General features: G+C 50.4%; 1 protein-coding gene across 1 annotated transcript in view; it reads right to left on the reverse strand.

Moving 5' to 3' along the window:
• The window catches only part of LOC144129242 (uncharacterized), a 51,473-nt gene extending 48,166 nt beyond the window's left edge, over positions 1-3,307 (reverse strand). The window contains exon 1 of the mRNA XM_077663249.1: positions 3,124-3,307. Within this exon, the coding sequence (XP_077519375.1) occupies positions 3,124-3,212 (89 nt within the window). The 5' untranslated portion in view covers positions 3,213-3,307. The remainder of the gene's footprint in view (positions 1-3,123) is intronic.
• Between the last annotated feature and the right edge of the window lie 23,826 nt (positions 3,308-27,133).

Consider the following 27,133-nt stretch of genomic DNA (forward strand, 5'->3'; position numbering starts at 1 on the left):
GGCTGACTGTGAAGGATAGGATTATGCGCCTATTCATGCGCCCGGGGTACATTGTAGTGTGGAGATGGGTTCCTGTCCGCAGCCGGTTTTCAGCGCTGCAGCCCGCGGCGATTACTTCAGTATGGGACGGCATGCCAGGACATGTTCGGCCGGTGTCTGCTGACGACGTTAGTCATGTACGAAGCCGGGAGGCAAACAGCGATAACTGGTGCTGAAGAAAATGAAAATACTATAAACCGCCATTTTATGTCTTGTCGATGGACAAGGAAGGCTCGATATGGATGCATCTGTCCACCTTAGTCTAAGCTGCCAGGTCTTCATACGCCGGCATCACTTTTCTGACTTGTACACAGTGGCACACTATTACGTGTCCACCGCAACTGAAGAAAATGGTACTCCACCAGTAGACACTGAATTTGCCTTGCCTGATTCCCGAATGCATGAGCCAACACGGCAACTAGGTAATGGAGACATTTAGAACAGCAGGATCACATCGGTTAGGGAGGCAAGGGAACAGCAGGTAGGCAGTGCGCAGGACGATAGCGCCCTTCGGGTTAGTGTTCTGCGCATTTCCTCTGTCCCCAAAACTGCTAAGATCCCCCTATTCTAAAACTATTCAATGTAAAGATCCTCAAACTTCATAATGTAGCGACATCTCCACCCATCCACCGTTTCTCTCCCCAGCAGGTGTCATTTCTGCATGATAGATGGCGCCCGAAGCACGCCCAGGGAGCTGCGGACGGGGACGCCCATCATGATGCAGTTGCTTTACGCAGTTTAAGCTTTGACGTAATGCCATATACTTTGATAGTACTGAAGACCGCAAAATAAAAAGGGGGTTATATAGCTTTCACCCATATACCAGACTTTAAGCAAAGCCCTTAAGGCCGATTCACACGACGGTCCGTTCGCCCGCGCATCACGTGTTCATTCGCCACTAAAAACTCGCCTGCGATCCGATGACGTCAAACGGATGCGACGGGCCAAAAGAGCAGACGACGCGCTGGGTCTACCACTGTTGCCAGATTATTTTCAAGCGTTTGGCAACGCTGGTCAAACTGGTTTTTTTCCTCCCGACCCATGACTGCGATTGAATGGTGCAGGTGTGGCCCTTTGTCCAATTCCTCAATGGCCCGGGGCCGTCTTGCGAGCCCAGACGACCGCTTTGTCATGGTAGCTAACGCAGTGCAGCTTGTCAAAACAGCGCGCCAGCTCAACTTCACTCAGCGAAATGCTGCAGTCGAAATATTGGCAAGAGCGGTGGTTGCTAGAGCTGGCACGCGCATCTCCGCGGGCCGCCGCTAATTCCCGCGAGGGGAGAGGCACTTGAAACTCCATGGTTGTCCAGTCCGCGGGCCGATAGCACGCCTCTCAACTTGGTGACGCACGAACACGTGATGCACGGGCCGCGGGCGAACGGTCCGTCGTGTGAATCGGCCTTTTACCGCTACCGGCACCACTTACCGCCATTGCGCACGCCCTGGTTAGCTCCGACGCGGCAGACGAGCGCGCAGCTGGCCGGCACGTGGCATCATGTGCCTTCAAGATCGCGCGAAAAGGAGAAGAGCGCCTTTTGCTATACGAGTTTGAAAGACCCTGAAGGACGACCGACACCTTGCATATTGCGCCCACTCTTTTCGTGCACCGAGCGAGCCTTTCACAGAGAGCGCGCTTCCAATGTGCAAAATAATTGACCATTTGCGGAAACCTCTGAGTCGTCTTCTCTGCGAAGCTTGTTTTCCAACCCAAAGGTCTCGGACCCAGACGACACACACAAATTCTTCGAGCGAATGAAAACGCCAGATGGTCGCACTCGGCCTGCAGCAGAATCTAGGCAGGAAAAGGAGGTATAGCGTCCTTTGTCACTGCTGTGGGGAGTGGGTTGTTCCTTGTTCTGGCTAGGAGTGCGCGGGGGAATGTGGGGGTGGGGGGTGAAAGGAGGAAGTTAGCGTGACAGTGTTGTTCCGCAGAAAATTTTTAGAAAGTTTTGAGAAAGAAGGAAGTAAACTGGCGACATTCCTGAGTTTCCTCAGAAGAGGCAACTTCACTTTTTTTCGTTTGCACAAAGAATGCTAGAGTGTCGCCTGGTAACACGGCCTGTTGGTCGGAAAACAAGCCTTGCGAAGAAGTTGACTTACGCATTTCTGCAAATGGTCCATTACGTTCCCCGCAAAGCCGGACCATCCACTGGCCACGCGCCGAAACGAGGTATCCTACACTGAACTTCACAAACGACGCTCGACTACATTACCTGCGGGCCGTTACTGCTGAGCTTTAGCATGAAAAGACAAATGGTCATCGCAGTCGTAACCGAAATTTCAGCAGAAACAAAACCAGCCTGCAGACACGGGGAAAGATAGGACGATCCTGCATGACAGACGCCCACTGTTTCTCGCGTTCCAGCCACGTGCACGGAGACCGCACCGTGCGCGAGGCGAAAGGAGCCCAACGCGATCGCGATCGTTCAAACCTGGCGCGCGAACCGGCGCAGCAGCAGGCGGGGACGCAGGCGCACGCGAGGCCCCAAGTCCACGAAGGCGCGGCTCCATCCTGCTGTAGCAGCTGCGAAGCCCCGGCGCGCGCGCGGCAGACCGCGCCGAGCGACAACTCCACCCACGACGCGGCAGCGGCGGCAACAAGCAGCAAAGGAAAAAGAACGCCAAGCCCAGCGAGCCAGGCCGCCGGAGTTCCCCCTCTCCCGAGAGCGCGAGCGGAGGAAGGCAGCAGCGACGGCCGAGCGCGCGACAAGGCCCGAAGGTTCACCCGTGCCGACGAGCGACGGCATCGACCGGACAGCGGCGGCCGCGGAGGTTGCCGCGGCGGCGATGCCAAGACATGGCAGCGCCGAGACAGCCCACTCGCGCCGCATTCGCTTCATCCGCTCGCGCCAGAGCTGCGGCTGTTTCCGACTGAGACACAAAGCTAGAACCGTGCACGATGCCCTTCCCGCATGGGTCGTGACGTGAAGACACATACACAGCGAAGACGCGTTGCGCGAGGGCGACTCCCACGAGGCGTCGCGTACGGGCACAAAGAAGCTTATCGCGCTCAACGCCGCGAAGTGCACGCGCTCTGGTGCACTCGACTCAAGAAGGCTGGACACAGCGTTCGTCACTTGCTTACCGGTCGTCCAAGGCGTCTGAGTCCACGTTGTGACCATTGCTCCGCAGGCTGAGTCGCGCCGTCTTGCTTGCGGATGACGTGTGCGCCATGTTGGGTTCTGGAGGAGAGGTCTAGTTCACGCGGCGCCCGCTAGGGCCGACCCCGGCGGCGGTCGTGCGCCCCCTCGCTTGAGGACGCCTCCCCCTCTCCCCCCGCCCGGCGGCAGCGGGGACGTCCGCTGCGCGGCGATGTCACGCACCGGGTCCCCTTCCCCCGCAGGAGGCAGCTGTACGTCGCCACGCCCGGGGGACCGTCTGGACAACACCTGTGACTCGCGGGAAGCGGACGGAGGGCCTCGGTGGCTGGGGCTGGACGACGCCATCTTGTGACAGCGCTGGCTGGCCCCGCCGGCTCTTCTCGCGCTCTCCACGAGTCGGGGAAGGCTTCGTGCAAACAGACACGCCGGCAGCTCACCGCAACGCGCGCACGCGTGCTCTCGCCCCGGCTGCGCCCGCCGCCGCTCCTGCTGCTGCAACTCGGACGTCGAGGGTTGTGCTCGGCGGGGAGGCTTCTATTCTTTGCCACGTCGTTCGGTCCAGTGCGGCGTGCTTTGCGCGGTAGATGGTGGGACATTGCCGCCGTCCTGCAGAGAGCTGTGGAAGGTATTGGGTGAACGAAGCTTCCGCCCTGGGGTACCTCTCTTCCCTACCGCTTTGGGCCGGCTCTGTGCTAAACGTCATGGCGGAGCTAGTCGCTCATGAGTGCGTGGATTGCGGGGTGGTAGTAACACTCCGCCATTCGATCGTGGAAAGTGGTACTAATTCCCGTGAACGTACTATACCAACGGCTAGTGCTTTATAACGGTCCAAGTGGCTAGTTCCTTGACAGAAGCGCCAACTGCTACGTCGATTCATAGCTGTTCACTCAATGTCAATCAGCACGCGTAAGCACCGCTTACAGCTGACAATGTTCCGAGCGCATGGTGTTTCAGTAGGCTCTTGAAGGCACTCTTCGTTCCCCGCAAATATTAGTCCGCAACGTTGTTTCTCCGCCGACAATAAAGCGGTTTGCTATGATTGCAAAACGGGAAACCAAATTTTATTTTAGAGAAGAAGCCGAGTTCCTCAAAGGCACTATTTTGTTGCCAGATTTCCAGACCTGCTAGTACATTGCCAGCGACACGACTTCTCTCTCAGATCATACTCCTGCACAGCATTAACATGATCGCCGGCGGTTTCAACTGACGTAGCGCTTCACAGCGAGGCGCCGAAGCGCGCTAATGGATCCTGGGACTGGGGGAGGCCCAGATACGTGGCATGAATTCCTCTGCGCTCGCCGTGGGCCTGGCGTTATAAAAAGAGCGCGGAAATAAATAAAGCACCTCGCCTGGCAACGTGAACCGGCGCCGAAAGAACACAAGCAGCGCTCACAGCTCCCACCGCTGAGAGCGCGTGCCCATCGTTCCTCCTCCAGCACCTGGAGTGGCGTGCTGTGGGCGTGATAAACTGTTACTAAAACCGCGATATGTCTACACAAGCGCATTCTTTTTGTGATTATGACAACTAGGAATATCAGTGCATCTTCTGTCATCTCCTGCACTCAAAGACGTCAGCACTTCCCCCCTCATTCAAATGAATCAATGCATGAGCTAACAGGGATGCAATATATGGTTCACATGGAACGAGAAATATTAATCGAACGTGATTCATGAGCTAAAGTTATTGGTTGTACAAAAAAAGGAGAGTAGGTTGCAGCGCTGACTATGGTCAGTGCAGTGTGGGAACGTGGCGTACCATGTGCTGAAGATAAACACGACGCGGATTGCTGCAACCAGGGTCGAACGAACCCTTCCTGCGTTTCACCTTGTACATGAGGTCCCTTACTCTTTGCTGGCTGCTAGGTTTCTACCCATCTCGGGCGCGCTGAACTAAGGGCGTTGATTGATGATAACTTTAACTGTCGCTATCTGTCTTTCTAGTTAAGAAAATGTAGCCGCATATAAGTTAAGAAAAAGGAGCAGCTACCCGTGAAAGGAGGCCCACCCGCTATTGGCGCCGACTAATTTTCATGACGCTGTGGTTGATCCGATTAAGCCGTAGCCAAACCTCTTTCATCTAGCACACTAGCAGGTCCAAGCAAGGATCACCGTGACGTCAGGAAGATCGGTACAGGCCATTGGCTGGAGGGCCTCCTTTTAGGGACATCTGCAGCTTCGTTCTTCAATATATTCAACTTCAGTGAAGAACATTCGCACAGAACTATACCTTCATCGAATGTGAACCATGTATGGTTTTCGCAAGCGTGTGTTTTCCTTTATGAAATTACCTTTCGATCGATGCAGGACCGAGGCTGTTTTCAGCCCAATCTGTGCACAGGAACGGCGTCAGACTCGTAAAAGGATGCGGCCGGAGCATGACGGCACTTGTTTAATAATAATTGGTTTTGGGGGAAAGGAAATGGCGCAGTATCTGTCTCATAAATCGTTGGACACCTGAACCGCGCCGTAAGGGAAGGGATAAAGGAGGGAGTGAAAGAAGAAAAAGGTGCCGTAGTGGAGGGCTCCGGAATAATTTCGACCACCTGGGAATCTTTAACGTGCACTCACATCGCACAGCACACGGGCGCCTTAGCGTTTTGCCTCCATAAAAACGCAGCCGCCGCGGTCGGGTTCTAACCCGGGAACTCCGGATAAGTAGCCGAGCGCCCTAACCACTGACATGGATAACACGTGCTTCCCATGCACGTGAAAGAATGCAAAATGTTAGTATTTTGCAAAAAAGGGAAAGACTCGTCAATGTAGAAACGATAACCATGCCATGTGGAACTGATTTTGCGAGAGATATAGCCGCCGTCTCCACATCCTCCGGCCGCCTAACCTTAAAGGTGGCTGAACATAGACGGCTACCGGGGTGGTATTATACCCATTGCGAAGGCTTCTCTATCCGCGTGGTTTGCAACATTGACATAGACTGCCTCTTCTTTCCCTGCACAGTGTTTGACAAGAGCCTTAGTTCTAATGGCTTGTCTGTCTCTCTTTATGATGTTCCGAGTGTGTTTTCGGCTATGGGTTTGACTCCGATATGTTTGTATATCTAGGACGAGATCCTATAGGTGTCCTTTTCCTGTTTATTGCTGTGTCGCTATCCTATCCCGGCAAGGATAGCTCTGCCTGTTTTTGTTTTTGATAAGCGTTTATCTGAGATTAGATGCCCTTCTTTAAGCTCTCTCATAGCGTTGTGAACGCCTAAGAGTTTTAATTTTTCTGTTTATGAGCACACCCGTTTAACGCGGTCTTGTAAGCCAGCCTGGTAATGCTGTCTACCTGGCCTGTGTCTCTTTTTCGTTCAAAAGAAGATCGGATATGGAATATACAATGCGACTCACTACAAAGACCTGTGCCAACATTCATGTATCGGCCTCTATGCATTCCGTTGTATTTATTTGCCATGCGTCTTATTAGCACTACGGTTTGTGAGACGCATGTTTTAAGTTTGCCAGTGGCAATGTTAAGTTTGTCTTCCGGTGTGTATAAGCCCAGAATTCTACGTGTTTTCACCGTCGGAATCAGTGCTCCTTCTATTAACACTCTTATATGGGGTTGTGGATCTGTTTTCCTGTGAGGCCTTTTCTCCAGGATCAACAGTTTTTTTTTTTTTTTGCGGAGAGCAGAAGAGTCCTACTGCTGCCGCATATTCGACTGCCACATCTGCCGCCTCTCGTAAACGACTTTCAATTTCCGCTTTCCTTCCTCCCGCGACACAAACAGTTATATCGCCTGCGTATACTGAGTGCGAAACGGTCGGGATTTTCTCGAACCTCCTTGCCATGAGGATAAGCGTGATGTTAAAAAGAGGGGATAAGACTGACCCTTGCGGGGTTCCCCTGTTTCCTAATTGGAAAGTATCTTCATCTGTTTCCTAATTGGAAATTTTCAATTAGAAGGACCCTACATGGATCTCTGCTGTTCTGTTTAAAAGCAAGGCCTTGAAGTATTATTAGGCTCTTTCTCCTACTTCCAGGCCCGATAAAGCATTTAGTATAGCCTCATGTTTACCATTATCGAATACTTCAGTGAGGTCCAGAGCTATAGTTTGGCTCTTGTGTTCTTATTGTTTTCGGGTGCATAATTTCCTTTGAGAGAAGTAACATGGCGTCCTAAGTTGATAAGTGTGGTCTGAAAACTATCATGATGTCGGCAACGTCTGCATTTATTCATGTGATATTGTATCCTGTGGAGACTCACGTGTTCCATCAGTTTCCCTAAGCATAATGTTAGAGATGTGGGTCTCAGATTTAACTATTTCCCGATTTTAACTATTTCCCGGGTTTGGGAATCAAGGCTGCCTTCGCGTGTTTCCATGAGGGCGCTAGTGTTCCTTCTTTGGTTAGGGCGGGTATAGATTTACCAGGTAGGTTACGTAGCGTCTTGTTAGTAATGACATCTTTGCGCGGAGTTTTTGTAACGCGGCTCGAACTTCTGACTCCGTAATTTCCTCATCCATAAAGCTGTTTCTCCCTACTTTATAGTCTGGTATAGGTATCTTAGGGTCGGTGTTTAAGTATGTCCTTTTTCTTTTATGATTGTTTCATTGAAGAGCGGGTTTTCTTGCAGGATTTTTGCAATATTTTTTTCTGCTTTCCCATTTTGATTTCGCTGGGTCTAAGAGGTGCCGTAGAATGTGCACCCTTCATGCTTGCCATTCTTGCCATTCATTATGTCGCAGGTCTGACTCCATTGTTGTTTGGCTAGATTTTGTGCACTTCCATTTGCTGGGCAAGTTTAGCTATTCTCAGACGCAGCTTTCTGTTATGCTTCTGACTCTTCCATCTCTTGTTAAGGCTACTGTAGGCATTTCACATGTGTAATAGCCGGCTGTCTACCGAATCCGTTTCCTCGAAAGCGAGGACCTCTTCAGCAGTAGCGTTGGTATCGTCCTTTAAGTTTTTCCTCCATTCTTCTAAGTCTGATATGCCTTGTGCAGCTGCTTGTTCCTTTAGTGTGCAAAATTTATCGCAATCCGCAATGAAAATTGAGCTCCTGCTCTTGCTTTTGAGGTGACTAAACTCTATAGTTCTTGTCGTGATATAATGATCACTCCCCAAGTTTGCCCCTGTGTTGTGCCGAGTGATTCTGGGGATGTTTAACCTGGCGGGTGGATGTTAAATTAGTAATTGATCGCGCGAGGTTGATCAGGGCAACCTGGATCGCACAAGTTCTACCGGTGGCAGCACCTGCCATCCCAGAGCAGTGGCGCACCTCTTAACCGCTGCACCACTACGCCAGGGGTGGTGTGAGTACTCTCCTAGGGATCTGTGAATGTCAAGTAGAGGAAGACCAAATGTGCATATATGGGAATTAACCCATTAGCTAACGCATCATGCGCGGCGGAGCGCGGGCCGCGGTACGGCGGCGACAGCCCTTCACGAAGTCAGCGCGCAGATCAGAAGGGAAGCGGCGCTGGTGGCGGCTACGTAGAGCAATGCAGGTGTACAACTGCCGGCTGCATGACATCGGTTCACATTACGCCGCAGCGCGCGGCGACTGCGTTCACAATAGACGTTTCTAGCATACCGAGCATACCGGAGACGTACTACCGGAGACGTATACCGGTTTACCGGACCCCTCTTGCGCATGCGCATAAGCATTGTTGGGGTGAGGGGGAACCACTGCGTGTGTGCAAGAGGGGTCCAGTAAACCGATATACGTCTCCGGTAGTTCGTCTCCGGTATGCTAAAAACGTCTAATGTCGGAGGGCGGGTTTACGTCTGCTCACACGTGAGCAGTTCTTAAGTTACTCTGGCGGCTATTTATCTGTCTGCCCAACACCATATAAATCAACTATCAGGAGCTGCAATGTTTCCGCTGTATTTTAGAGTTTTTCAATGCTCCAGTTATCGCTGCTGGTTCTTTCTTGGGGCTACTCTATTCTATAAAGAAAGAAGGTCTACCTCTCTTGGCTAGCAATTCAATTAGAAGGCTGCTGTCCCAATGGTGGGCGATAGTTGGTAAATTTCTCTTGACAAGGGTTTCTGTCCTTGGTTTCTCGAAGTTGTTTATATGGAGGTTTTATATGCCCGCATTTTTATTTCGCCCAGGGTTTCTTGTACCGCAATCACATCCGAAGCGGAGCTTTTATTCATCTTGGTGATGTACTGTTGTAGAAGATTTCCTTTTCTGCGAAATCCTCTACACTTATGTTGCCAGATCCCGATTTCTTTACAATCGCGCTCCATGTTGAAAGCTTGCTGGGGCTAAAAGATTACCGTGTGACGGCAAGGCGGGCGGTGATTGAGCTAGACCTCTATCTGCTTCAAAACGGTTTGTATAATCTGGTATATATGTGATCTTTCTCTCCTTATTGGCGCTTACTGCAGTTTCTATTGCTTCGAAGAGAGGGTGGAATTGACCATTTGCGGAGAAGTTTCTGCGCATGCGTGGTGAAGGCGCAGGCAGCGCCCTCTCTGGGCGGTTTGGTTTTTGGTTGGAAAACATGAGCCAGCCTTGGATTCCTGCGCTGTAGTGCGACGACTGATGTGAGCTGTAACTTCCACGTAACTGACATGTAACTGCAACGCGATTTATCTAAGCTAACTACGTGTTTTGCAACAGCGAGACCTGTACGTAATAAAGGCCGCGACGACATACAAGGCGCAAAAGACGAACCCGTTGATGGGGCCAGTAATGCGCACATCCAGCACGTTTCGAAACGGATGTTGCTGCTTTATTTCGCGCTTACTGCCGAGTACACACTGCTCGGTCGTTCTAGAAAAGTTTTGCCACCGACGCAGGAAAACCGAATGATATATACTTGTATGAACATTCACCATTAATGCTACAATGTGCTTCCTGAACAGCGGGAGCACGGCCGAGCGCAGCCTCGCGTATATCCGCGCATTGTAACGCTCCCGCGGCCCGTTAGCACGCAAAGCAACGCTCTGCCGTATCAGCACGAGCCGGGATTGAGATAGTACAACGGGTCCTTTAATAATCAGCTAAGTGTGCCCAGAGGCAAAATGTGTTGTGTTAAGTTAGCAGAAACTCCGGCCCTATCAAGGAAACGTAAACGTCTGTGCGCATTAGGAAAGTGCAACCCATTATACTGTCACATTCGCCCGCGCATAGGCGCACATTCACGCACATCTTCACTTGGTCATTCGGCGCTCCGTTGAGGTAGCAGAGTGCAGGTATTGCCACACATGGTCGTTTTTCAGGCTACAACGCGAAAATAATTCGCTAAACCCTGTTTCTAAAAACGGAAATGGGATGTTCTCCTCTTTCATCATACTCTTTCGTTAGCTGACACACGTTTCCGGCCAATAAACAACACTAAAACAACAAAACAAGCGCACGTGAGCTGCTGAACGCTGCCTTGCGCATGCTTGCTCGAGAGCCCCTTTCCAACCAAAGGTACCGGCGGAGCTTCTCTGTTTGCACGACAGGCGGCGCTCGCTTTTCCGCAAATGGTCAATTGTTCCATAATTTTGGTTGACGACGGCTGTGACTTGAATGGAAAGTTACAATTCGGATTGTAATTCGGTCTGCTAATTAAGCGCCGCATTCTTCGAACTCATCCCTTGTGGCACAGAGCATCCCTAAAGCTACCATCACTTGAAAATCGAAGAATACTAGCATTATTATCACATTTTCACAGATTGTATCACAACCACTCTTCATTCGCGACGTCCTATATCAGACCCGCCCACCGTATCTTTCCGCGCATAGATGATGCTCTCAAAATTTAAAAAATATTTTCACGTACCAACCTCCTCAGTCATTTACCATTGTTCCGTGCCATACGCCATTGGAACAAGCTACCAGGTGATATTGCTTTCACATTAGACCATGACGCCTTTGTGCAAAAACTGAAGTGTTTTTTACAAATAAATTCTGAGTAGCAAAGCTACATTCCTGTTTACGTTCAACTCTGAATTTTCTCCTCTATACATTCTGTCTGTGCTTTTGGGTTTGTTTTGTATTTGTATAATTAGGTGTGAAATATCGTTTATTTGAGGCTGTACTCCCCTGGCCTTATGTAATACCCGAAAGGCCTCTAGGGTATGTGAATAAAAAAGAACTTGTCATTTTGGGTGGTGTTGGAGACTTGTCTCTTGGGGTGGGAGACCACGCTACCCGGAGAGATAGGGGGTGAAAACATTTTTTCTTGAGCTTTAAGTTTGATTTGTATCAAATCTAAGTTAGCTTCGAGCTGCCTATTCTCTCTCTCTAGGCCGATTATACTCTTTTCGTCCCTGTCTGAACCTTTCCACAGTAGGAGGTTACCGATGCCCAGCTCGCCTGCTTGTTCGGCAGGCCCCTGGCTGGGCCTTGGGATCCTACGGGTCTTCCTTCGGAGGAGGTCACGGGACCGGGACTTTTGCTGCTGAATCTTAATTCCTCCTCTTCTGTTGGGAGACATGCTCTGTCTTCTCGTGTTGGACCCGGACCTTGATCCCGATATCGATTGATGTGCGCTGTTCTTGCTGTTGCCGGCTATTTCTTGGGAGTCGCCGTGGGCGCTACCTTTCGATTTCGGAGATCGAATAAAACGATGCTTGCACCTTCGGTTGCCGGTGAAGTGGGACTCGTTGCAGATGACGCACTTGGGTTTGCAATAAGATTTGTCGGACTAGTTGGTTCATACCCAATGAAAAGCGTAAACTGCGCGAAAGGGTTAAGACAAAGAGAAAGGAACACGTACGACACTTACTAACGTAGACTGTCAACTTTGACAGGTGTGGAGCAGGTGTGGAGCCTTTAGGGGCCGGACGGAGTCTCAGGTCCCTTTTGTTACGTGCGCTTTCCTTGGTCGACATGACTGCAAGTTTACCTGCACATGCAATCAGAGGAGGGCATTGTTAGGTACTGCTTAAACAAAATGCACAGACGGGATGACAGTGCTCAGTCCGCAGGACATTCCAGTCGGACAGCCATCCAGACGAACCATGCTTGCCTGATGTCCCAGAGACACGAAGTCGAGAGACAGTGGGCGTTGCCCATCGCTCGACCTACAGCCCGTTCGGATCTCTCGTGCCCCTTGGGAACCAAGCGAAAATGCTACGTCAGTGCGGGTTCAAGAACCGCGCGGCTAGGCGCCATAGGCCCCGCCCCACAAAGCTGCCACGCAGTGTCCGACGACGTGGCGGTGTTGGGGGAGTATGGAAACCACCCTAGGAGGACACGGATCACGGCGCCCTTTTGTGGAGGCCCAAGCGCGTCTTCGTCCCTGGTGCTGTAGCACAGCAGCCTGAATGGACGCGACCGAGTCTCTCGCCGCCGCCTCACATACCGCGGAAAAGACAGCGAGCACGTCCCTCACGGCCAGCTGGCGGTCTCCGACGCGCGCGTCGCGTCATGCTCCCATTCCCGGAGCAGCGAGAACGTATACAGAGCTGCACGCGCAAGTCGAGAGATCGCGCCATTCGCCTTTCGCCAGCCGCTACGCACTGAGCGCGCCCGCGTGCCACGCCACGTTCTTTCTGCCGCGGTCGTCTTTATCGTCCCAGCCCAGTATCACTCGGTTTCGATGTTCACGCGTCGGTCGGTCCATGCGCGACTCGTGCCTCTCTCCCTCGCGACGGAGAAGCTCTTGAGCGTCGCGTGACAAAGAGCCTGTGCCTCTCTGTTTCTGCCTCGACCGAGAGAGGGCGCTCGTGGAGAAAGCGTCCTTTGTGTCACGCTTGCGGCGTCGCAGCGACGGCGAGAGCTACCGAAGCTTCTCGACGACGTCTCACTACGGCTTCTTTCTTTCACGCATTCATCTCCTGCTTTCTTCATCTCTGTTCTTCTCGCTTCGGCTCGCTGTTTCGAGTTGCCCTCGGCGATGTCGCTCTTTGCTGTCCGCGCGCAGTCTTTCATGTTCCCGCGTTTGATGGAAGATGGCGCGAGCCGCATCGTCATGCAGCGAGGCGTTATGTGGGACGAAACTCTAATCTGTGCTCGGACTGGCGTGCCGAGGAATACGTGCGGACGCTGCTGTAAAGGACGTTGCCCCTGTCGTATTTGAGTGGACACCGCGTGGGCGAGAAAGTGCGGGGTGCTTGGTTGGGGCTCACGCGTGTTCGCGCATCCTGGAGGGACGGCGAACGGCCTGTCTCCTCAGCAAGCGTTGTCGCGAGATGCCACACGCGCTCACGCACAAACGACGGCAGTAAAGCCGGTTGGTTTCGAGCTGGGCCTATTTTGCAGAGCGACGAGTGGTTCCGTGATTGTCCCTTTTGGTGGCACGTCTATGTCAGTCCTTCAAAATAACTAATTTGTGCGGTCGGATAAAGACCTCAGAAGGTGGGTCGCATGTTCGGCTAGTGCTGTCTTGCTATTCAGCACCGCTGAGTGTAGCCAAGCGCTCCAGGTTGTGAGTGGGGGATAGAGAAAATAAGGTGAGGTTTGGGCAGTGTTCCATGTGAAAAGTATATCTATGCTCTGTGTTTGCGATCAAGTGCAGAGCATTTCAGGTTGCTGCGGAAGATCAGTATTTGACGAGTGCTTGTTGCAAATAAGTCGTACACCTTCCCTGTATACATTCATGGGCGCGGATACATGTGATAATGCCATTGTTTCATCGGGTGATCAGAAGATATCTTTTAAACCGTTGGCAAAAGAGCAAGTGACACTTAAGCTCCGCCTTAAGGGTATGACGCGAGAGCGTTAATGGGTTAATGCCCATATATGCGTCACTGGCTATCCTCAACTTTACATTCTAGATCACTTTGAGTCCTCATACCACTTCTGGCGCAGTGGTGCGGCGATCAAGCGATGGACCACTACTCTGTGATGGCAGGTGCTGTCACCGGTGGGGCTTGTGCGACCCGGGTTGCTCTTCCCGATCAACTTTTCGCGACCAATAATTAATTTAACTGCCACCTGCCATGGCTCGCAGTTTGCTCACAATTCGATGGGCAGGTTGTAATGACTCAACAAGGTTACGTAAACTACATGCCCACCTGCCTCCTATGTTGCTTCTGTAAGGATTTTTCCTGGATTTTCCGGTCACCGTCAACGACGCCGACAACGACGACCTCGGATTTTCTGTAACATGAGCTACTTAACGCCATCGCGTTAGTATACCAGTCTTCATTAACTGGATGGAACTCAACAATATCGATTTCGTGGCCGCGTGTTCACCTAAATATTTCGCAAATGACGCTTTTACAAACCCGCCGTGGCTCAGTGGCTGGAGCGAACACTGATCCGGAGTACCCGGCTTCGAACCCGACCGCGGCGGCTGCGTTTTTATGGAGGAAAAACGCTAAGGCGCCCGTGTGCTGCGCGATGTCAGTGCACGTTAAAGATTCCCAGGTGGTCGAAATTATTCCGGAGCCCTCCACTACGGCTCCTCTTTCTTCCTTTCTGCTTTCAGTCCCTCCTTTATCCCTTCCCTAGGTGCAGTAGTGAAAGGGTCCCGAATAATTTCGATCACCTGGGGATCAGTACTGAGGTTGTCGAAGCAATACCATGGGTGATTCGACGAAACCACAACTGCAGGAGAGTCAGGTGACGGCGAGTTCCTGCAGATGGTGGAGGGTAACGTGTTTCCCCAACCCGGACATCCATTATGCGTTGTTAAGATCGGAGAAGTCGAACCTAGGGAGGATTCCTGGAAGCGAACGTGAATGCGGATGAGTCATCGGGTCTTGGCTGCGCTGCTCGAAGACTCGCCCGGTCTGGTAAAGCACTTTCGTGGTTCCTTCATTGATCTCCGGACCCTGGCGCTGGTGACCAGCTGGTTTCTTAGGTCCCTCGTGACTTGCCAGACGTAGGCTTTTCGGGCACCAAGGCAACCCGGATGTAGGCATGGTCCCAACACCGCGCACTTCACTGGCAAAGTGCTGCTTTCGGGCGGCCTCATGCGGGCCGGGCCTCAGATTCGCAGTATTCTAACACACGCCACCAAAACGAGCCCAGTGCCCCGTTTTGTGAAATGTGGGAGAGTCGAATTATGCGACGGTGAATATTCAGGAAACAGTGACGACTCGTTGACGCATTCTTTAATAAACAGACAAGGAAAACTGTAATGACTTTACGGATACACAAATAGTGGTCAGACGGAACACCCGACACAAACGTCTCTCTTTGCCGTCTAAGAGGCCACTGTCTTGCCGAGAGTCCGAGGGGCCCAGCCGCTTTCAGCTGCACCCTGCCGTTTCGCTGCCCAACTCGACTCTCGGGCGCCGTCCTCGAAACCCGATCCCGGGCCAGACACCGGCGCTCCAAAAAACTGGGAGTGTCCCCGCACTGCTCCGGTCCCCTATGGCACCCCGTCGCGCACACGAGCGAAGGAAACACACCCCCCCACACACACACAAACTCAAAGGAGGGCACATGAGCGACGAGAAACACAGGCACTAGTAAACGATGCCGTTCGTGGAAGACGCACTCTCCCTTCCCCCCCAAAAAAGAGAGAATACACAACACCCCGTGACAAGGGTCAGGACATCAGGAGCGATGGGAGGCTGCTCTGCGCAGCTCGCAGCCGCAAATAAAGCTTCTGACTGTGGCCTGGGCCCGATGGGTCGCCGAAGCTCAACAGTGCCCGGCCATCTAGAGCGGCCCGAAGACCCATCGTCGTCCTGCTTCTTTTTTTCCCCTCCTGTCCCCCAGCCTCACCTGGTTCTTTCATAAATCAATACAGTTGTTACTACTTACCTAGCACCATGAAAACACAACGCCCGTATAGGGTTCTTCACTTTATTAGCCGCCGCGGTGGCTGAGTGGTTATGGCGCTCGGCTGCTGGCCCGAAAGACGCGGGTTCAATCCCGGCCGCGGCGGTCGAATTTCGATGGAGGAGAAATTCTAGAGGCCCGTGTACTGTGCGATGTCAGTGCACGTTAAAGAACCCCGGGAGGTCGAAATTTCTGGAGCCCTTCACTACGGTGTGTCTCGTAGCCTGAGTCGCTTTGGGACGTTAAACCCCCATAAACCAAACCAAACCGAAACTTCACTTCATTAACTTAAAGGCCCCTTGGATTGCGGGTGTTACATAAGGGGTGCGTTAAATGTATAAATCAGATTGAATAAACAAAGAAAACACGTAAGATACATAAATTATTCGCGGTTAAAGATTGTAGCTAAATAGTTCGTAAATGTTGATGGGCAGGTGATTGCGGCGATGTGATGTGGAAGGCTGTTCCAGTCCATGGCTGAGCGTGGAATGACGATGCGAATATAGTAGTATGCGCACGTGGCCGGGCAACTCGAAGGGGATGACCAATGCGGAGGGAAATGCGTGCCGGCGGATTGATGTAGGGCGGACGACGAAGTGAGCGGAAATAAAATTCGTGAGACAAACACATACTAGCGCTTGTTTCATGCGTCATGCGTCGTTAACATGTACAGAACAACCGACGTTTAGCAAACAAAAAACATCAGGGTATATTATTCGGCAGGTGCAGGCAGCAATTGACGCGTGCGTGCAATTCCAGACGGCATTGAGCGCTATCTGCGGCCTGCGTCTCCGTCGTCTTTTACTGCGACGTCAGGAGACTCACTCGGCATGAATGCGGGGCGCAGCTTGTAAACATACGGAAGCGATAAGGAGAAAACCTCCCTCTGTCGCCAACCGGCTGGATGCTGAAATGGCATCTGCAAACAGCCTGCGTGCGTGCCTCCTTACATGCGTCTCTACACGAAGTGAATGGGCAGCGTTGACAGAAAGGGAAATGGTGCATTTCACAACAAATACATTTCTAGCATATGCAGCACAAAACTGTGCCACAGTGCAGCGTGGCACTTACTTTACCCAATCAGCCTTGGAAGCTGAACGTCGCCAGGCTTTGGGCAGCGTGTGGCAAGCGAGGAATTTTACAGCGACAGCTGTTAAGTACACGTTCCTGGGTTTCGCGTCGGTGTAGTAGTTATAGTAGAAGTATGTCGCAGTAATACCTTTGTGGGGGCTAGTTGGTAAATCATCATGGAAAGCGGCAGCGCGAAGCAATAAGAATTAGAGAATAACTAGCGCCAAACCATGCAAACCACAAGACAAGACCGAAGACGACACACAAGAGCTAACTCGCAACTGGCTTTTTATTGAAGCAGGATGCAGTTTATATACGGTGAAGTTTCAAGGGGAGAGAAGGGTGACAAGGAGGAGAAGGTGAACAAAGGCAACATATGAGATCGCAAAAAAACTGGCTGACAGCCAAAAATCACACCAGAAAAAGACCAGTTACTTGATAACTGAATCTAAAACTTAAACTGGGAGGCAAAAAGAGATAAAGAAGGAGTACTGACACACCTAGAGCCGAATTTCTTTATGCAGAAAGCCTCCAGACTAACACGTGCAGTCTTATCTGTGCTCTTGCCAAGAATCTTCGTCTCATTCAACCGCGCCTCGCAACCGTCCCAGCTCATTACGTGCGCAACCAAATGTGCGTACTTATCTTTCAAGTCTGATAAATTTCTGGCATGGTTTCCCAAACGCTCGTTGATGCATCGGCCAATCTGGCCGACATAAAACTTCCCACAAGATAAGGGGAACTACCTGACACTAGCGGTTTACAGTTTTTAGACTTAAAACTAACCTCCTTTGGAAGACACGTTTGCTGGGGCTATTACCCACATGCAAAAACAAAAAAAAAGATATTTTGCCTTACGATTATGTGCACTCCAAGACTGCCGCCGCGGTGGCTCAGTGGTTATGACGCTCGACTGCTGACCCGAAAGACGCGGGTTCGACCCCGGCCGCGGCGGTCGAATTTCTATTGAGGCGAAGTTCTAGAGGCCCGTGTGCTGTGCGATGTCAGTGCACGTTAAAGAACCCCAGGTGGTCGAAATCTCCGGAGCCCTCCACTACGGCGTCTCTCATAGCCTGAGTCGCTTTGGGACGTTAAACCCCCATAAACCTTAAACCGCACTCCAAGACTGTAAAAAGAGCAATAGCGTCGCATTGCCTGGAGTCTACTGTCAAGAAATCGTGCCCGCATCAGTTGGAAGATAGCTTTCAAAATCAGATGAGCCGACTTTCGGTGGCTGGGTTTCCCTGCTCTGTGTTGGTTGCTGTTTGCGAGACCCTCCTTCAAAGACATAAGCACGGAACACGAAGAAATACAGGAGAAGATCGTTTCAGGGCACAGAAGCCGCTAGTTGTGCCTTACGTACACAAGACCTCGTACAACTTGAGGAAAGTGGCCAACAGGTATGGCGTGAGTGTCGCCTTTTCGGTCCCTAACAAGCTGGTAAAGTCAAGGAAGCGGGATTGCCAGATATAGCACGATACCCCGTTTACGAAGTGTTCCGTAGGAGTGGTCTACGCTATCCCCTTAACTTGTGGGAAGTTTTATGTCGGCCAGACTGGCAGATGCATCAACGAGCGAAGAACAGGACCTTCCTTTTTTTTTTTTTGGTGCCATTCGGCGAACAGGTCGCCTCTCATCCTCACAAGTTATATAAATTTAAGCCTAGTACCACACCCGTTCAAAACAAAAATCACGCATCATCCAGTCTTCTGTGTCGCGGTCAAAAAGTTTCGTCGGCATTCCATACATGCCATTTGTTTGTTTGTTTGTTTGTTTGTTTGTTTTTACTTTCGGTGGGGGGGGGGGGGTCTCACTGTTTCCTTAAAAAGAGGAGGAGGGGGTTCGTAGTTCCCCTCTCCTGCAAGATACAGAGAATTTCGATTCCAGGGCCCAGCTTAAAGAGCCTCGTCATTCGCTATAACCGAGTTGCACGGCCACACTTGTTCGTCTTATCTGAGATGCGGTCCCATTGCCCTAATATATATTTTCACGGTAGCGCCTCCCTTGTTCGTAATAAGCGAACGTTCTTCATAACCGCGGCCGTTATGATTGGGCTCGACTGTATATGTGTTAGGGTGGGCGGATGGAACTATGAAGTTTGTGGTGATAAGACAGCTGCAGCTGGCACAGGACAGGGTCATTTGGAGGAATATGAGAGAGGACTTTGTCCTGTAGTGAACGCATTGAGGTCGATAATGATAGTGATGATGTTATATATTGGTTGATTAAGCTGCCAGTGTATGTAAAAAGACAGAGGAGGCTCGTAAAAGAAGCATGAAGGATACATTTGCGTTTCATTCTATTTGTTCGTACCATTTGAAACAAGAAGAGGCTCAGGCGATGCGACTCAAGATAATAAATAGCTTGTCAAATAAGATTCGACCATCCAAGACAGTACATCTACTAATACAATACTAAACGGACAATAGCGAAACGAGCGTACCACTGAGGCACTAATGCCTGCACAGGATTATGTGAGCAATCGAAGGTATTGCCCTCTTTAAACCACGTATGGTTTGCCGTGAAGGCGACCTCCATAATTTTAATAAACTAAGGTAGGTTAACCACGCAGGTGTTCGTCTAGTTTCGCCGATAACCTATTTTTTTCTCCCCCACTATTCTTCCGACCGTCAGATGGCCGTCTGGTTTGATCGACCCCACGAGTACACACGTACTTATTGCACAAGTTGCCCAGCGATTGCCTATATTGTCAATTATGTATCTATCTTGTCACGCAATCTATTATAAAAACGCCGCGCTGCCAGGCCAAAGGATGCTCTCCAACATGATAGCTCGGATTTTCACAGCCAAAAGTGCGCATGCACTCTCTGTGCAGCCATTGGGCGTATGAGGATCAGTGCAGTAAAAGATACATATTATCGCGAAGAGCATGCATTCGATGTTCGACAAGAAAGAGAGACCACTGCTTGTGCACTTTGCGGTGATATTTGCACCGTAAAAGTTTAGGACATAACGAGCAGCAGAAAAGCAGTGACTTGGGTTGCATTGCTGGGGCAAATATAATTTTCATTGCCACCTCCACGGAGCCAAAAACGCACACTTCGAGCACTTTTCCGCACGTTATGCACCGCTGTTCAATTGAAACACATGAATACAAGTATATACCGGCCCATCTTTCTTGGGCGCCTGTTTTCTCACTATGATGAACACCTCCACACAAAGTACACTACATTATACTGATTATACCAATCCTAACAGGATGGCGTTAAAGGGACAGTGAAGCCATTTTTGTGAAAATCGGGCTTTCAGCGGCGTTCTACAGTTTTCATACTGTGTACTTGAATATCAAACCCAAATTAGACAAAAACAATTGCGAATCGTCTTTTTCAGTATAAACATGCAGCCGGCACCTCGGGACACAACGCGGGTCACGCCGCCGCCTGTGATTGGTCAAGAGATCGTGACGACGCACCTGAGGACAGGAGAAGCTGCCGATATGGATCCGGCGCTGCGTTGAGTGCAGATCGGAGCATTCCGAGTTGTTGTAAAAACGATTGTGGCGACAATTAAGAGCTTCGATCAGCTCTTACTACTCGCATTCGAACGTTTCTCATCATCCGTCCGAGATTTCAAGATGGCGGCCGGAAATCTCAGGTCGGCAATTTGTGACCCCGATTGCGTGGCCACGCGCAGGCAATCGTGGGGCCGGCGGCCGGTTTGCTCCCTATGCTGACGTTCCGCTATATATGTACCATCTGAGCAGGTGCCGAGACTGGCGCCACCTGTGGTCGCCACTGGTGACAAAATTGTGACCTATCCGTTTGGCACGGTTAGGGGTGGTGGCAAACTAATCAACACAATTCGGTGCACAAAATTGTTAGTCGAGATGAAGCCTGATTTGTGTGAGGGATTCATACCGACGACCTTTGGTCCTCGAAACTGTAATGAGGGGCGACCTTCGGAGGGCCGTGGCGGGCAAACCAGATGTCGCAAAGGGACGCGGGTGGTACCAAACGAATCGTCGTTTCGTGAAGTACACTTTTGTATAAGAAGGGCGCGAAAACGCAGTTACCCACGCACACCAGGAAAGCTCTTTTGATTAAACCCCTACCCAAGAACATGCACCCCGCGCACCACGAAGGCCGACGCACAGCGAGGGCTCGCGCCCTACACACCAAATACGGCCGGAACGACAATGCGGCGTACGTGGACGCAGCGGAATATCGTCAGACAGAAAAGCGTTTGCATTTGTCACGGTAAACGGGAGCGGCGCCCCATTGGCGGCCGCGTCGATAGAAACCACCTCCTCCGAGACAGCGGAGGAAGCGGCAATAGCATTATCTATAGCGAACACGCGTGCTGATATTATAGTCAGCGACTCCAAAACAGCCGTTCGCAATTTCGCGAGGGGCCGTATTACACCTACCACACTCCGCATCCTTCAAAACACACCCCTTCCGATTAGTGAAGTTGAATTGATCTGGGTCCCGGCCCACTCGTCTAATCCAGGGAACGAGGCGGCTCATGCGCAAGCCCGAGGTTTCGTCGAGTGAGCGCGCCCTCCATCCCGAATTTCACGAGGTACGGGTTGATCTCATTTCATGACATCACCCATCACTTTAGGCTGGAGAGGCGCGCATATCCCCCTCCCCAGAAAACGTTAACAAAAGCGCAGGAAGTTACCTGGCGCCAACTGCGAACACGCTCCCTTCTGAATCCAGCAGTGCTTGTCCTCATGTACCCTGGCCAGTACGACCCAAACTGCCAAAAATGCGGTGAAAGGGCCACATACGACCACATTCTCTGGAACTGCGTAAATGCTCTGCCTCCGGCGGAGATCATGCAGCTCCCTTCTCCCGAGCGGTGGGAGGCCGTGCTGGTCAGCTCGGGTCCTAACATTCAAGTATGGGCAATCGAGCGGGCCAATGAGGTCGCCGAAAGCCATGGGCTAGCGGCCATCTAGTATGTGTCTCCTGCTACCTGCTCTCGACGCAATAAATGTTTTACAATCCAATCCAATTGGTATCCCAACTTTTCGAATACATAGATGAAAACAACTTAGCTAACGCTCTTCATTTGATTTCGCATTCCCGAATCACTCTTGAATTTTTTTTTCGCTGACCTCCAAAGAAACAGATACCTCAGTTCGTTCACTCCACGTATCATCTGAAACCAAGTAATGGCAGTGGCTAAGCTTGGCTAATCCTGGAATTCAGCGAAAAGCAAGCACGCTTGCTAAGCGTCTGAGGCTCGCCCATGGCAGCTCCGCTACGCGCTCGCGACAGCCGTTCTATATATACCCACACGACCACGTGGCGATGACGTGGTATCACATGGTCTTATGACAACCCCCATCGGGTGTCATCACGTGGCTTCACACACCCTATCGGATGTTCTTACGGTCAAAGGTTAACCCAAAGGTCACTCAATGTCGAAGGTCAACTAAAGATGTATGGTCAAGGTCGCGGGTCAGGAGTTCGACACCATAACTGTACCACATATGGTCATACACGGCTATCCTTGGTTGGGCTGAAGGTCGTTTAAGGTCGTTGGGCTGCCTACTAGAAGACTGCTTTACCTAGCGTAGTGAAGCTTTTCGCTTCAAAAAAGAAGCAGCCAAAACAATTCTACGTTTAGTCCAATTAAGCATCCGCCAGCACGTATGCATTCCATGCGTAAAAGGCGTCAGCGACATCTCGGCTCGTATTCTCGGAAAGAAAGGGGTGCGAACAATATTCAAGCCGATTCCCACTATCGGACGCCGCCTGGCCCTGTCCGAAAGACCCTCATCCTAAAGGCGTTGTGTATAAAAAACCCTGCTGTGAGTTCCCATGGCTGTACATTAAGGAAGCAAAGAATTTCACGGAATGGATGAAGCAGCACAAAGCTGACGTTAAAAGCGGGGCTAACGTGAGCGGGGTTTACATGGCTTCGACAAAGTCGCAGCGAGACCGGTCTTCCTCGCGTAGACATCATGTACGCGGCTCTCTTCGCTACGGTGTCGTCGAGTCGTCGCAGCGGAATGGCTGTGCCAGCAGGGATGGGTCGAGTTGCGACTGCCCCTTCCGGAAACGCATGCAAGCCCAAAAGCGCGTGGCGGCGAAGCTAGGGGGGACTAAGGAAATTGTGGGACCGGTGGAGAAAAGGAAAAGCACAAGTTGTAAGCGTTTTAGTAGTAGTAGTGGTTGGTTTATTAAAAAAAAAATTCAAGGAAAATATTGCTGCCGGCCGCGGCAATTGCTATCTAATACCGAGCTGCAGCAGACGGCGGAGGTGAAATGGAAAGGGAAAGGATAGCGGGGAGAAGTAAGCGTTTTGCTTTGGGCAAGTTTGGGGCGTCGGAGTGCGCATGCGCACAACGCAAGACCCGTCTTCTGTCGGGGCAACATGGTGGCGCCTGTTGAAGCGGTGCCTTTCGCTTCACCACTGATTGTCGCTGCCGCTACGCTGTCTGACGTTCACGGCAAACTAAAGGCACATGAAGCTTCCGCTTTGTCTGAACTTGTCTGCACCGCAAAATTTCAGCGATAAAACATGCCAAATTTTCAGATTGCTGCCGTGTTTACAGAGCTGCTAGGCTTAGCGAACTAGTACGCGTCGTTTGACGTCAGAAAGCGGGGGATGTTCAAACCCCTGATCTCCACTTCAAACAGGACAGTGATTTTGGTCCAAAAAGGGTTCACAAAGAATTGGAATGCCACTAACACACTGTTTTATTATTTATGCAGTAATCTTTATTCATGCGGACGTAAATAAAACTAAAAATAATTAAATTTGGGAGAGTTACCATTGCGTATTTCTCCCGAGAAGGGGCTGCACGTGGCAATTACGTTCAGAAAAAAAAAATATGTCTCCTTGTTTGAAGCGTTTGCTTCAATTATTTCAGTATGCGAATTTAGGGGTGAAGAAAAGTAACCAGTTGTATGAGACAAAAAAAATTTCATTTGTTTGTTTTTACTTTTTCAGCATTTCTCTTCTTGGCCGCAATGGTTCTGCACTCAGCGAACCTATGCCTAGCGCCGCTGTGTAGAGAAAACCCATATTTTAAAAGTCCACGGTGCACGCGCCCATATCCATCGGGCCCGCGATTCCATTCCGTTTCATTTTTCCTGCCGTCGCAGCAACAACAGGCACGCGCAGAAGCTCTCTCTCCGTCCCATCCCGGAGCGTTACCAAGTGTTACCGTCAAAGGAGTTCTAATCCCCAATATGAACACCCGAGGTGCCCGTGCTTCTACTGCATGATTGCATTATGGTCTTTCATCACTTCGTTTGGGGGGGGGGGGGGGGGGGGGGGGTCGCTAACGCCTGTTGAGCTTCCCGCAATTATTCTACGCCTAAACGGGCACCAACAAGGGCACGGGTCAATAAACAACGCGAGCGACACTTTTTTGACGCTTCATTCACCGTAGCTTGAGATCCTTGTGCGCCAGCGCGGTTCCCGTTGACGAGACGCGTAAGGTTACCGCCCCATCACTGCGCATAAAAAACTGCGGAGCCTCGTATACTTTGTTTTTCCTGCTTCCAGCCCGCTGTGTTTGCCCACCGATAATGCATTAGCGTCACCGCGTGGGGAGATACGGAGGGAGCTTGCCTGTACGCACAGCGTACAGGAGCGGCCGGCCGGTTGGCTGTGGGTTCTTTTCCACGGGCATCACGCGACATGGGCAGCGTAGGCGGCGACCTGCTACCTAAATGACGACGTAGTAAGAAGTCCTGGGATTGGATGCGTTGCAGTAGGATTGCATCCCTTTTTAGATTGTCATGGAACGAGGCGATGTGATGCCTCAATGCATAAACGGAGCTTCTCGTCGATTGCAGTGTGCCCATTCCGTTGGTCTCAGCCGTTGCGATTCCCTCCCACATAGAGGCATTACGCATCTTGCATTATTTTTATCGGTCAGGGAGTGAGGCGCACTTAGGTATGCTTTATGTGTGCTGGACGTAATCCTAGGTGGCGAGGCTCCTCCACAGTTAATGCTCAGTCAGTCAATCAGTCAGTTGTTTTGAAGCGAAAAGCTTCACTACAGGCAAAGCAGTCTTCGGGTAGGCAGCACAACGACCTTAACGACCTTCAACCCAACCAAGGACAGTCGTGTATAACCATATGTGGTACAGTTATGGTGTCGGAGCCTTGACCCCTGACCTTGACAAATGACCTTTAGTTGCCCTTTGACATTGGGTGACCTTTAATTGAGTTGACCTTTGACCTTAAGAACGTCCGATGGGGTGATCTGAAGCCACGTGACGACATCCGATGGGGGTGTCGTATGACCACGTGATACCACGTCATCGCCACGTAGTCGTGTGGGTATCTATAGAACGGCTGTCGCGAGCGTGTAGCGGAGTTGCCATGGACGAGCCTCAGACGCTTAGCAAGCGTGCTTGCTTTTTGCTGAATTCCATGGTTAGCCAAGCTAAGCCACTGCCAATTTGTATTCATTTGCTTGATCTAAAATTCATATAAGGATAATACTGAGAAGGAGGTCCCAAAGTGGAACTGCGGAGGACCTCCTATGCGAGTTAGATATGCGAATGCACAATATATTGCGCGGACATAAACAAAATATTCACGCATTGAAAATATTCACGCGTTCAAGCTCATTATTTTACAAATCGAAGAAGACACCGAACGGCGGTGCCGCCATAGTTCCGCCAGTCGCCCTCTTTTGCAAATGAACACTGTCGCGCACTTTTCTGATCAAATGCAAAAGCTTACTTCGCAGTAAGTACCGAGAAAAAAAGCTGTTCCACTCACTTTGTGTGCGTGGAAAAAAAAAAGAGAACATTCGCAACAACGCCTTAGCGGAGCACGCCGTCGTGAATGGCCACAAAATTGACTGTGACAAGGCAAGGATCATCGCAACGGAAAAAGTAGCAGCATCACGACTTCATTTGAAATCCCTAATCATACAAACTACGTCACACACGTTAAACCGGAACGACGGTAATCTAAACCCGATATATGCATGATCCTTGCGCCGATTATTCAACCATGTTTAAACGACCCATGTCTGGTGATGAATTCATTGTGAACAAGGCTTTCGTGCGGAAGCCGAAACGTCAAGAACGAACCTTTCTTCATTGGTCGGCGTTTCTTATTTTTCAAACCTTGTGTGCAGCATGCTGTAAACACAGCGTAGTCTCTTGCGCAAGAGAACGCAAACGGGAAGAACTGTTCAGTCCTTAACACACTATCGGCGAGAGCAAAACAAGGTCGACTAACGTTCCTTTTCCAAATCCTGCATCGTCAGTACAAAATGGATATCACCAAATACATTTCATATTCGCAATCTAGAAAAACACGGGATCAACACAAGCGTATACGCTAACTGAGCATTCTTTTTCTGACGCAAAATTCAAGTACTCATTTCTTCCTCGAGTAATCAGAGTATGGAATGAACTTAGATCGTCATTAACAACGACAAATTCATTGTCCAGGTTCGTTTCACAGCTAGAGCTTATCACAAAAGATTATTAAGGTCTTATAATGTTCCTGATTCTCTCTTAAGTAACACTGACAATAAGTAGAATTGAAATACATTTGGTTGTTCTTTAAAATTTTCCTTTATGCTTTTGTCTGCGACGTGCACCGCTGTTGTTTATTATATTCAGCGTTGTTTTAATTGTATTTTTGTATCACCTTATCGCTTCTATTTTGATGAATTGTGTCGTTTCCATTATTTGTGTCACTCATACGTGTACTTGTACGCGAACAAGAAATCATTGTTCATGCCCGTCTGCTAGGCTCTCGGCTGGGAGCGGCACTATTGTAATAATAATAATAATAATAATAATAATAATAATAATAATAATAATAATAATAATAATAATAATAATAATAATAATAATAATAATAATAATAATAATAATAATAATAATAATAATAATAATAATAACAATAATAATAATAAACTAACAGGAGCTAAGCAGTGTACGCGATCTTGCCGCTGTGGCAAACTCTTTCAGAAAAGTGAAAGTTGAACTCGTGCAAGCGCCCGAAATAAAACGCCATTTGACTGATACTTCGGAATTTTGGTGGCGTGTGTTAGAATTCTGCGAATCTGAGGCACGGCCCGCATGAGGCCGCCCGAAAGTGCGCGCTGTTGGGAGCATGCTTTCATCCGGGTTGCCTTGGTGCCCGAAGAGCCAACGTCTGGCAAGTCACGAGGGACCTAAAAAACCATCTGGTCACCTGCGCCAGAGTCCGGAGATCAACGAAGGAACCACGAAAGTGCTTTTCCAGACCGGGCGAGTCTTCAAGCATCACAGCCAAGACGCACAATGGATGTCCGGGTTGGGGAAATGCGTCACCCTCCACTCTCTGCAGGATTCCGCC

The sequence above is a fragment of the Amblyomma americanum genome, chromosome 4, assembly GCF_052857255.1.
Source record: "Amblyomma americanum isolate KBUSLIRL-KWMA chromosome 4, ASM5285725v1, whole genome shotgun sequence".
Taxonomy (NCBI): domain Eukaryota; kingdom Metazoa; phylum Arthropoda; class Arachnida; order Ixodida; family Ixodidae; genus Amblyomma; species Amblyomma americanum.